The sequence below is a fragment of the Rhododendron vialii genome, chromosome 4a, assembly GCF_030253575.1.
Source record: "Rhododendron vialii isolate Sample 1 chromosome 4a, ASM3025357v1".
NCBI lineage: Eukaryota > Viridiplantae > Streptophyta > Magnoliopsida > Ericales > Ericaceae > Rhododendron > Rhododendron vialii.
The window spans coordinates 2420004-2433466 of record NC_080560.1 but is presented as its reverse complement, the minus strand read 5'-3'; the positions used below and the strand labels follow the sequence as shown (position 1 = coordinate 2433466).

At 37.7% G+C, this 13463-nt stretch overlaps 1 protein-coding gene across 1 annotated transcript; it reads left to right on the top strand.

Annotated features, from left to right (window-relative positions):
- The first annotated feature begins 3966 nt into the window (after nucleotides 1–3966).
- On the top strand, nucleotides 3967–7535 carry LOC131321601 (organelle RRM domain-containing protein 2, mitochondrial). Its single transcript, XM_058352487.1, has 4 exons — nucleotides 3967–4219; nucleotides 6293–6361; nucleotides 6457–6563; nucleotides 7131–7535. The coding sequence occupies exons 1-4, from the start codon at nucleotides 4048–4050 to the stop codon at nucleotides 7248–7250; spliced, it is 468 nt and encodes a 155-aa protein (XP_058208470.1). The 5' UTR covers nucleotides 3967–4047; the 3' UTR covers nucleotides 7251–7535.
- The last annotated feature ends 5928 nt before the right edge of the window (nucleotides 7536–13463 follow it).

Below are 13463 nucleotides of genomic sequence, written 5' to 3'. Positions count from 1 at the left end.
AGAGTTAAACTCTTCTCGATCCGGAAAAGCTTGTTTAAATTCCAGACTGTCCACGGTCCGGATTGATCTCTGAAGCTCCCTGAATAAGTTTTTCTTGTAATTGTCAACTGGGTTTCGTTGCAGGGAACAACCTGTTTTAATTTACGCCATGGGGTATCCTAGTTTGGGAAATTAACAGTCCATTTAGGAAACCTGGACAGAACAAGAAAAATGGGAAATGACTCCCCTACTGTAATTTATATAGTGTAAAAGAATACTGACTTTTTTTACATACAAAAATTTAGAAAAATTGCCATTTCGTTCTATCTGTTCGTATTACACTGATTCATTAAAATTTCATTTCAAACAAGTATCTGAATTAATTACATTAAACCAAACAGAAAGTCTACAATCACACTAGCTTATGTGGTAGTCCCACCGTGTGGGATAAATAAGTTAACGAAGAACCCTCACTCCTTGACCTTTTATTTGAAAGTGATGACCAATTGAGCAACCCCAATTGGTTATTACTAATTACTACAATATTGTGAGTAGTGATTTTTGGGAAGAACGCCTATACGCAGGTGAGAGGATCTGAACTTGACCTCTTAGTGAGATGCAAGAGTCCTGACCAACTGAGCAAGTTCCAATTAGTTGTTGTGAGTAGTGAATGAACGGCAAACATTTTAAAACTTATAACGTTATTTTTTTTTTTTGTTTTCTCCACATTTTGTGATGTGAATATTCGTGTCAATACCTTGAAGGAAAAGGAAAGGAATATTAAAGTGTTTAAGCAGGTCAACTGCTGGGAATGGGAGATGCTGCCGATCATCTTCTTGTAGAGCGGTGCAGAGCGACTGATTTGGCTGTTCATTTCGGCAATCGACGAATCGGATCTTAACCGAGTAATGAATGGTCCAGATTTATATACAATTTGTATGCCCTCAAATTCGATTAGAGCCGTCCGTACCGAGACGAATGACCGAATCGATCGCTCTACACTCGCTCTACAAAAAGTTGCTCGGCAGCATCCCAGGATAACAAGATATGAGATTACAGGTTCTACCGTACAGAGCCCAGATCAATAAATAAGATATATTGATGAGTGTATTATCGTACCACTACAATTGCGCCTAAAGATAAAGTTTGGATGATGCGTCACACAATCACTTCTCCATCAGAATCATTCCTCAATCATATCTAAACTGATTAATCATTGGATCGGAAACGAACGGGTCTTCCGGTCCGATAACTTGTTTTGCAGGTTACGAAGGAGAGAGAGCGTAGTAGTTTTTCTTTCCTGCCAAACACGAAGCGACTGTCTATTTCATTGGCATCGTCGAAGACAGAACCGGTCTTGAGCTAAAGCTCGAGATGCGGTTATTTTAAGTCACTAAAAATTTACAAATGCTAGGGGCTTCCTACTTGGTAATAGTCTAACAAAAAAGAGCCTATATTTAATCTTTGTTTTGAGCCCTTGAAAAGTCAAGCCCGACTCTCATCGAAGATTAATCTCAATATTTTTTTTGGATAAGTAATTAATCTCAAATTCATGGTTCCTCAAAATCAGGCTTTGGAATTTCTGGAAGAGACTAGTGCCCACTAAAGCAAAGTCTTTTTTTAGTGGTATACAAGAAAGTGTTGAACGTACAGAAGTGTTAAAAATTGAATAGATTTTATGTATGTACGGCAAAGAACGGGGTGCGCAATGCAACGAGAAATTTTTGGGTGCCGAGCGGATACTACGTGGCGATATGTTGTACCCCAATGATCAAAACCAAACACATACGCACATACACAAAAACAAAAAATTGCGTGATTCCTCAAATTCGGATACATCCAGGGAAGAATCGGGGCAATATTCTGATATGGGGCTCTCAACTCCCTACACACTTTCTCTAATCTCTACATTGCTAGCCCTCATTGAGATACAAATACAAGGAGCCAGAGGATTTCTTTACAGGCCACCCAAAGCAAACCCTCCAATTCATTCTCCATGCCGGACAAAGCCATGAAGAAAGATAGTAGGGGTAATAAGTGGAGAGAGATAGAAAGAGAAATGTTGAAAGTAGGAAAAATCTAAGGGGAATTTTTTTTAAAATTCTTTTTGAATTATGAAGAGAACAAGGCACAAATGAATACTTGGAGGCCACCTGTCTTCAATTATCAACAGAGGTATGCTAGTGAACAGAAGGATGGGAGCCACAAATACCCAGGTCAAGTCAACAAGTCAATAGCAGTATCTGTCGATGATCCTAGCCGTCTAAACGTGTTTCGGACAGTCCAGATTTATTCCCTTTTTCTCTCCACCTGACCGGCCACTCTCCCTCATCTTTTTCTCTCTTTAAAATCCGGACCATCTAAAACACGTTTAGACGGCTGGGATTGTCGACAGGGAACCAGTGGGTGGTACCTGCCCAAAAACTTTTCGCAATGCAACAGAAAAACAAGGAGAGGGGATTGAGGCGGCCCAAAAGTTCCCAATATTTCTTACAAAGTCAATACTCCCTCATTCCCTAAATAAGTGTCCAACGCGCAAAATTAGGCTTTACAAAACATACATATTTTTAAAAAATTTAATTTTTTTTTCACAATCTAATAGAACTCATTGATATCTATTAATTTGTAAAAAAAAAATTGATTTTTTTAACTAAACAAATGAATCTTTATGAAGGCCTAGTTTTGCACGCCAGACACTTATTTAGGGACGGAGGGAGTATGTATTTATTCAGTATCTATGATGTCAACTAGTATGTGATCTCTTCAAAATTAAGCAATAGTAGTATTATTTTGGTCCTCTTAATACCAAATAGATTAACCCAGCGGCCCTTTATGCTATCAAGGTCTTGTACCATTTTCTATAGCACAGAGATGTACTGGCATTGATCTTCATTTGTAGAAAACAGGAGATTGTATAAACCTATTTTACCCCCAGTTTCGGTTGCCTTGGTCTCAAAACTCCTATGCACAGTCCCCAATAAATTTCCTCTATTTATCTCTCTCAACTTATTACTCTTAAAAACCTCACTCAAAACCCAAACAGAACATGGTCGGTCCTACGGTTTAGTGTCTAAATTGGTCGAGTTTTTGGTATATCATATTTAAGTAGCCCAGACCAGGCCTCTTGCAATTCGAATTGGGCATATATGATAGTGCAGCAAATTGGGCCCTTTTAGGAACAATCTTGTTGGAGATGATTACCTTAGAGCAGTGGCATGGTCCATAGACCATAGGTATGGGATATTCCTTGTCATCTTTCCGAACAAGGCCCTAAATATTTTTACAACTCTCAAATTGTTTTAGGGGTAATAAAAGGAGTGGTAGCCTAATGGTAGATACCGTATATTTCTATGCATTTGGTTGAGATTTAAATCTCAAAAACAACAACTAACGCTACTGTCTATTGACTTTCGCGGAGCGAAAAAATCGAGCCCGGCTCGTTTGCAACCATAACTACTTGCTTTCATTGAGCAAAAAACAGAAATCATTTCAAGGGCCTCAAATTGTTTTAAGGATATCATAATGACGTCTTAAGCGATAACATACATGCTTATCCCTTCTTTAGCTCGTATATTAGAAGTTTACAAACATTTTGAGCTTGTTGACAAGTGTCCTAGTCTCCCTACAAAAATGTGATGGGGTATTTCTCCTTGCAAAAAATGAGGGTCAAGTTGCATTGACTAGCCCCACGTTGCATGTCTATCCCTACACGTTCGTTCACGTGACAAACATATAACTTTTTTTTCTTCTAAAAGTTATCTTAAACAAAACATTTCGTATTGAACAAGATCCTAAGCATCGGCAATTTAGCAATATTGATGATTAGTTGACATCAGGGTCCAATTGATAACTTTATACACCATTAGGTGATTAACAGTTGAAGTTTTTATAATTCTTTGGTGCTTATAAGATATTTGGCCAAACGTTTGGGGGATTTTTGTAATTTACCCATTTAACTAAACTCTCTCAATCATAACCTCTCGCTCGCAATAGCAAACCCCACCATTTCTCTATTTCTTCTCTCTCCTCTCTCAATCTAGGTCTTTCTAAAACCCTGTCTTAAACCCCATGGCCATGGCGATGAGAACGGCGGCGGCGAGGGTGGCGGCGGCCAAGCCATGTGGGCTGAGAGGACTGTTCTCAACGCTGACTTCCACTTCTCCGTTCATTCCACCGCCTTCCAGTCAAGCAGATAACAGGCCTCCTCCGGCTGAACCCTCCGACAACCTCTTCGTCTCCGGCACGTCTCTATTCCCTAATTATCCTTACGTTATTTCTTTAATAATGAGTACGATTTCGTATTTTTCTTATTTAGTGACCTGACATGTGCTTTGATTCCATTTTGTTTTACATTTCACGGGTCGCTATCCCTTAATCTGTACATATCTTAGGGTTTGTTCCCTTTAGGTTCATGATTTTGAGATACACTTTCCTCTAAAGGCTCCTTTTTTGTTTCAATTGATTTGATCTGGGCTCACTTGTTCTTTGTTCTATTGATTCAGTTACTTTTATTGTTACCCCGAGAAAAAAAAGTTCTTTTGTTCTCTTTGGTCTTTGAATTTGTATTTGCACTTGATGTGTATTCATTTTACTTGCTTAAACTGGTGCCTCGCTGCCTGTATATGGTGTTGTGTAGGGGTGTGAACGAGCTTAGCCGAGCTTTGTAGTGCTTGAGAAACAAGCAGAGTTTGACTGATTTACTTCACGAGCCTCTTTAAACGAGCCGAGCTTTTGTGAGCCGAGCTCCGCTCATTTAGTAAACGAGCCCAAAACTTGAGCTCAGCTCAGCTCGATTACTAAATGAGCGGAGCCACAAGCTGCTCGCGCTCACGAGTAGCTCGGTTCGTTTGCAGCCTTAGTATTGTCTAGGGTCAGAATCATCAGATTCAGGATTTCTAATTTTGGGTATGTGAATCCCGCTATTTCATGGTCTGTCGCTACGTTAAGAGCTAAAGATAGATACTTAGATAGAGGAATTAGGTTAAGTATGGTATCTTAACTTGGTTTACTGCATTGTTAGTAGGCATTTTCCCTTCTAGCTGTTCCTTTCAACGCAATCTTGGCATAAACCTTCCTCATCTTGTATTTTGTGTGTAATTAGGTGTTTCTAAAATCTTTTAGGCTGAGATTGACCCCTACACCCTGTTGGATCCTTCACTGGATCATGATATTTTTAACTTTTAGTGTTCTTGTTTGAAACGGAAAAACTTAGTTTAACTGAGCCAAAGTATTGTATGGGATATTTTGGTTTAGGTTCATTTTTTTAAGAATCACTTTCCTCTAAAGGCTCCTTTTTAAATTTTAAAAAAATTGGATTGATCTGAGCTCAGCCAACCCCAATTGACCAGGACAAGGTTTGGTTTGCTTTTGGTCTGAGCTCACTTAGTGTTTGTTCTGTTGATTCACAAACTAGTAACTAGTATTATTACCAAAAAAAAAAAGGAAAGAAAAGGAAAACATATTTTGTTCTCTTTGGTCTTTGAATTTGTATTGCCACTTGATGGGTGCTCGTTTTACTTGCAAAAAGGTGATGCATTACCATCTGTAGATGGTATTGTCTCGGGACGGATTAAGGATTTTTAATTTTGGGATGTGAACTCCTGTAGTTTGGGGGATGCGATATGATTTTGTGATTATTTTACAAACTGTGTGTAGATTATTAGTGGTTTTTAATTTTTTTAGAGTGAGATTGAGAACCCCGCCCCAGCCCCACCCACACCCCCCCCCCCCCCCCCCCCCCCCCCCCCCCCGCGGATCCATCAGTGGTGCTGCCCTTGTATTTTTACGTTTCAACTTTTAGTGAACTAGCTATTGGACTAACTCCTCATTCAAGATTTGCCATGATATGTTTGACGTGTTGCTCTCTATCATAATTGGAATTGTAGGGGACGTTGCTACAGCCATCTATAAACATTGCAAGTCCAAATGAATTTACTATGTTTTGATTAAACTCAATTTTGGCCCATATTGATTTTAGAAATTGGCGATGATGAATAATAACATTGGAAGAACAGAGTGGTAGTGGTGGTCTACCTGGGTTGGGAGGGTGATAATATTTATTTTCAAAATGTTCAGTTTGATTTGTACCGAAGTTTGGTAGGAGTGCGCTGAGATCCTCGGTCGTTATGATTATCAAGGAGACAGATTTATTAACCCACTAGAATCCATGATCTTGTGGAGTTTATTTTCCTTTGTTTCAATCTGTAATGATATGTGGTTATTTCCAGACTTTTCATGCTGGTCTTGATTGGAGTGTGGCCTTATATGAAGTCAGTCTTATTTTCACTAGAAACCTTTCCCTTTGTGATTTCAGGGCTTAGCAAACGTACTACTACCGAAGGACTAAGAGAAGCCTTTGCAAAATTTGGTGAAGTTGTCGATGGTTTGTTTCTCTCTTTCAAAATCATTTGGAATTGTCATTTGTTGGAACTCCTATGGAATAAACTGATTGAACGCTGGGTATCTACACTTGTGCAGCTAGAGTAGTGACTGATCGTGTGTCTGGATATTCGAAGGGATTTGGTTTCGTGAGATATGCTACATTAGAAGATGCTGCAGAAGGTATAAAGGGAATGGATGGCAAGGTGAGGTGGCTTTACATAAAAATAGTTGCTTATTTATAAATGATATAACTCATGAGTTTGAAACTGGGAGAGGTATTTCAGCGCACAATTGATCATACCTTTTCAGGGACATAGGCAGTGTCAAAATGATATTGACTTGGATATAATATGGCGGCCTTGTGGCTATGAAAACGTTTTTACTTTTTCCCTTGGGAACTAGGAGTACTTCTCCTTCCTGAAAATTTGAAATGGTAGCCCTAGTAGTAGGAATTTTTTGGTCTGAAAATGTGTGCTTAACTGCTATAGTAAAAAGCAAGAGGTAATCAAAAATGAACCCATCTTGCAGAGCTTGAGGTTACTCGTTTGTCTACATAAACATTTATTAAATTTGGCTTTGATTCTTAACCGTTACAAAGTACTCTATTATCGTGCAAGTTATTATAGTTTTGTTGGCTGGTGGCTGACTGCCTGACTGCTCTGTCGGTTGTTTGCTTGGTCACCCATTTTATGTTATGACATAGATGTTTTTTACTTGTTTTTTCATTGGGCTTGGTATTGATGATATTTTCTGGCTTGTTGGCATTGTAGTTCTTGGATGGATGGGTTATATTTGCAGAGTATGCTAGACCAAGGCCACCTCTGCCCGGGAACAATGCAGGACCTCCATCTTATCAGCCTGGATACGGGTCTCAATATGGTCGTCGGTAAATAATCAGTGGGAGAAGCTGATCATTTCCAAGGCATCACAATTGTTTGGACAACAATATGGTTTACGCGGATCAAAAAAAAAAAAATCATTTACAGTCCTGTTCTCTATTTTGACTCTTTGAGATCTTGGTTCTTATTCTATTAAAGTTGGATCTTGGTTATATTGAGTGATTACGTGGACTTGTGTTGGTGCAATGAAAAACAGTTGTCAGTTATTGATGAGCATTCTGTGGGACTCGGTTTTTCTGTAGAATGACGATTATAAATGGTTGTGTTTTCGTGTCATCTCTGATTGCGGTTTTCTTCTAATTATGGTTCACAATGTCTTGAGAATGCATTGGCTGGAGCCTGGAAATGGGGAAGCAAGGTTTGGAGTTTAGTTAATTGCCCTACTGTGAAAATGGTTTCTGTTTTCTGCTACTCCAGCAGCTGCCGCTGGTTCACTACTAGTTACTACTACCACATAAATTCCGCGTCCCACTCACGCCACTGTTTTAGGCCGCTTCCACCAACCTGATTTTGGTCTAAAACACAAATTCTATCCTTTGGAGTTCTTCATCGAGAGAGGTCAATGTTTCTCATTGCGTATCAGATTCACGGTCCTAGTTCAATTAAACGGGACACATCTTATTCACGTTTCCAAGGACATTTTATAGAAACCTGAGCACTCTTCTTTCAAATCTCCACCATTCACCACCATCTCTTATAGCCACCGCTGCTATGTTTAACTGCGCTCTCATGCATTTTTTGGTTCAGTCTTGTGTACCCAATCGTTCTCTCAATCACGGCGGAAGATTCTTGTGGGCGCAATAATTCCTGGCCACTCCTCCTGAAGGTCTCCAACATTGTGAAAGTCATTATCACTCCAACAATGTGATAAATTTAATTCGGGGTTCAATTTTAAAGAAACCCATTCACCTACCAAGAACTTTAATTGTTTTGATAAAACATACAGTGGAACAACGCTACAGTCCGCAATGAATTTAGATGAAAAGGAATTTGGACCTCATTTAATTTTTTAACTCGGGCAATGAAGTCCCGTTCCATCGACAACTTTCGAACATATTCAGATTGTTCGGAACTTAAGTTTTGAACAAATTGCACATTGTTCGTCGGACAATAATTGAAGAATCGGTCCATTTCTTCTTAATCGGCAAGATCCAGTACAATCGACAAATTTCGATTATTTTCAGGTCTCTCGGACTTTACGATATACTAGTATAAATTTTGTCTCGCACTTAAAGTCCGACCAATCTGATTTTTCCGACACTGAAAGTCGAAACAATGTGAAATGTATGGAATTTGTCTATTGAACGAGAAACGAATCAATTTAATTAGTTATTGCCTGGCGAACAAAAAGAAAAACTTGTTCAATCGTCGGAGACCGAGCAATTCGATTTTGTAGAATATGGGGTTTTGGTTCGATTTTGGAACTTACTTTGATGTAGATTTTGGTTCTTAGGTGCTACATTATATTAATTCCATTCAGACCCGTCCACTTTAATTGGGACCCCCACAAGTGAGCGGTGGGATTGGTCCTTCAGGATTAATTGAGGTGCGCAAAAGCTGACCCGAACACCTGAGTTATAAAAAAAAGAAAAGAAAGATAGATAGGTCAATTTATGGTAGAGAAGCAGGTACTGGGAAAATAAGAGGTGTGAACAGAATTTCCCATTTGGCATGGTTTTTGGTCCAGATGTTAGAATTCCATCTTTTCACCTTGGAAGCTTACGCCACTTCCACTGGACAATACATTTGGCTTATCAATAATAAATCCATAAAAGTAATGTTAGCGATATAGATGTCTGGACAGATTCAAACGCGAATATGTCCAAACCCATCCGAATAATCCGATGAACGCGCTAATGCATTACGGAATTCTTGCTTTTCGGATCGGGTTCTGGATGCAGTCACACCGATACGTACGAAGTAGTATTAAATCTACAATAGTCTAACAGAAGAAAGACGATATGCACCAGTTGGAATGTCGATATCGCATGATGTGTTTCCAGGGCAACCTATCCACGTGTTTAGATATCTCAAATTGTTGAGGTCAACAGATTAAGTTTCAAGAAGGTTGGAAGCTTTTAAAAAATTTAAGGTTTTTTTTTTATTTTTTTATTTTTAAGGTTGAAGTGATTAAGGTATTATACCAAATATTTTTGGGGATTATGTCGCTAATATAGTTTTTAAAGTGTTTTTTTTTTTTTTTAATCATAAAGACACTTGCACATCTCTATCTCTATTATAAAACACAATGGTGTAGGGACAAGTTGTTGCAATGGTTGAGATTGAATTGATCCAATGGTTGAGGTGAAATTTCCCTTCGATTAAATTGTCCAGCCTCTTTCGTTTAATTACATAATTGCCACCGATCAAAATTACACTAACTTTCAAATTTGAAACCCTACTTCAGAAGGGTTCTCCTTCTCTCTCTTTGATCCCACACAAACACTACCTCACCCAGACCATCTCTCTTCTTCTCATGCACCATTTTCTCCTTCACCATCCTCCACCACTCACGACGACACTGACCCGCCTTTCAAGCTCTCCACAATCGAGACCCCCTCGCCCCTCACTAGCTTTTGCTCATGGTTCGAATCTAGCAGAAGGGTACAAATCAATTCCAATCAGGGTGGGTAGTGCCGTAGGCACGGACAAACACTAGTGGTTATATAGTTTAGTGATGTAAGTTGACATTTTTGTAAATATCAATTCAATTCAGGAGAAAACGAGTACAATAATATTTTTGTGCATGTGTAGACTTAGTGCAGGCATAATGTGTATATTAGAGAATATACTAGTAGGGATTTCACTTTCATTTTCTCTCATTTTTTTCACAAATTTTTTTATTGAACGATTTGAGTTTACGTTTGAGGAATAGGATCATTTCTCTAGTTTTTCAAAGGGACTCCATTCAAGACTTTTGTGGGTCTTTCCTGGGCTCTTTTTGATGATCGGAATCGTTTATTTTTTTTAGAAGTCGTTGGGTGCATCAACCAACTTGGCTGTCATGCTAATCCGACGTCGATTGATATATTTTTGAAACTCGTTTATATTTTCAAAAATAGGTTTCGATTTAGTGAATGTTTCACACTTTATTTTTTTCGCGTTTCGAAAAAATATAAATGGATACCCAATAAACACGTTCTCGATGATTTCTAGAAAAGTAACGGCTTTTTTTTTAAATCCGCTAGTAGAAGTTGAATATGGGATATATAAAAAAACAGGGACAAACACAAATGGCCTGTTTAGCAGAGGGAGATGGAAGCAGAATATGGCCATCACCCAGATCCTGGCATGGTGGGGAATATCCGGTGTATGTTTACTCTTTGCTACCCGGATATTATTTGCCCCGGTTTTCCATATCCCCTTCCAAGGCGATAAATTTTGGACGCCTCTCAACGTACATTGCCAAAAACTACCATTTTACACCATTCTAATTTATCCACCTCGATCTTATATCAACTACGTACAGAACAAACCAAGGGACCAGGGGGGTCTAGTAGCAGCGATCGCCACGACAAGAATTTTAGAAAATGCAATTATTATATGTAAAAAAAAAAAATATGCCCAACTTATTTAGTCTCGTCACTACTAGATTTTTTTAATATACATTTCGCCACTGCTAGGGTAAATTCTGGTTCCGTTAACCAACTAATTTTTAATCTCTCTTTCTAAAATAACTCCGTCTTCAATCACAACCACCTTTTTTATATACTCCTCTTATTATATTTCTCTTGTCCCCTCAAAAAATTTACTCCCTCCGTCCCAAATTAACTGTCCACGTTACTATTCCGGACATTTTAAAAAATCATTTATATCTTCCAAAGTATAATAATTTTTATATGCAATATGGATCTTTTTTGATAGATCTCGATTGATTCTATTAGACAAAATTTTGAAAATTATGAAAAATAGTATAAATTAAAAGATATAATTCATTTTAAAAAATTTGAAAAAAGTGAAAGTGGACAGTTAATTAGAGACGGAGGGAGTAACTGCTAACAAAGCTACATAAAAAGAGTATTATTGAATCATACACATTCCAATTTTATCATCAATCTATTTAAGTATACTAGTAACATATTAATTATCATCCATTACTATATCAGTATATGATCATGTGCGTCCCTAGCCTCTATCGATCTATTTAATGAAAATTTGAAACGTCGGTAGTAGGGCGGTTGTCTTAGTACATCCGCCACTTCGTCTGTCTTTGTATACAAATTATATTCCTTAACCAAGGTAAAGCAAACATATATTATTAACCAAAAAGTTTACAAACACGACTTCGTACACAATTGCATCCGGAGCCATTCGATGCATGTTTATCCAAGTGCATCAAACGGCTCCAAGCGCAATTATGTCTAGAGTTGTGTTTTATCGACCACTAGAAAGCTAAGGTAAGATTGGTCAAGACTGTTTAAAATACTGTAATAATTAGGGTTTGGTAGGATTTGGCTTCTGTGCACTCTGGTTTAAACCGCAGAAAGCAATTATCGTTGATCCTCCAAAAGTATTTTTTAAAATATTTTGAAAGTAAAATAAATACTGGGATCTACGGGAGTATATTCTTTCGGATAAGTGTTTAATAAATTTGAATTTTGAAGAACCCTATCACGGGTGTTGCGCCGGGGATAATTTCCGGCGGATTAAAAAAAAAAATCAGATAAAAAAGGGAATAATTCCTGTATATTAGAAGAAAAAATTGAATAAAAACCAGCTGCCAGCCAGCCTCCCACCACCTGGATCTATATGATCCATGATCTAGATCTCACCAATTGTCCAGACAATAATTATTTTAAAGAAACGAAATAAAATCCACTCTTTTTTTTTTTTTTTTTTGGGCTCAGTCAAAATAAAATCTGCTTATTAGGTGTGCAAAATAACATCTCTACTCGATAGTCATAACCCTAATCTCAACCCCGCCAACCATACCCACGTCAAACGCAAAAAATATACTGTCGCCGTGATACGAACGCAAAAATGTGGACCATTGAACGAAAAAAGTAATGAAAAAGAATGAAAATATTTTAATAGTTATACTTATCTCGTGACTCATACTTGATTTGCAATTTTTATCTTGTATTCAATGAGAGATCTAAACGTGTTCTTTGGACCAAATTTTGCCAATGAACACATCAATAATAATTCGTATAAAAGTACTCGTTCCATTATTACTTTTAATTAAATATTATTATAGTTGAATCGTTGTTTCAAGTCCAGCATATTTTTTTTTTTAAAATCAGGTACGTAATGTATCGTTAATTAGAAGCAATCATTTCTATTGTGAACCTAGACGTGTTTTTTTCTATTATAACCTGGACCAGCTCACACACAATTTGGCAAATTTTCAGCCGATCAATTCTCTCGTCCACAAGGGAAACGCCCAAATAAAATGCAAAAGAAATCCTGCATGAACTGACCTCACAAGAGACGATAGCACTTGTAAGATTTTGAACTTTCGGCGTAGGAAATTGTTGGGATTTGCTATAATATATTACAAAAGCTTTATTGAAAACTTCACTAGTATACAAAATCTTGTGCGTTCATGAAATTTTTTTTTTCCTTCCTATTATCATTTGGCTTTTTCTCGTTAGTCTTGAATATTTGTTCGATGGGGTAAATAAGACTGCCAAGGTGGCCCAATCAAAGAGGGGATTGTTGGGGGCATATCCCATCTAGTTGCTTTCCAACCGGTCCGGTCCGGTTTGAACCATTTTTCGAGCCCATAACAATAATTGCAATCATTTGATTTTTAGAGCTCGTCAAGAACATTGATCATGCCAAAAGTCACATTATTCGGATTTCGTTTGTTCGCATACTATTTCCTTATCCACCTACTCTTATTCATTCATCCAAATTAACTACCAAACAAACTTCTTCTTTGTTAATCACTTTTCTTACCTAGCTAATTCCATCTTATATGTTGTCCACCTCATATCCCGTCTCAATCCTTATCTACCCAAAATTTTATTCGGCCTCTAACAGACTGGTAGTTTAGAAAACCGAATCCGAAGACCCATTGGAAAAAAGAAATACAGTAATAATTTGAATCCAAAGAACCTCAAGATAATGAGAAATTTTTCCTTACAATAATTATATTGTGGCAACTATAAGTGATTTCGCACACTATTTTTTTATCCACCTACTCTTATCCAACCGAATTAACTACCATACAAACTTCTTCTTTGCTAATCACCTTTCTTA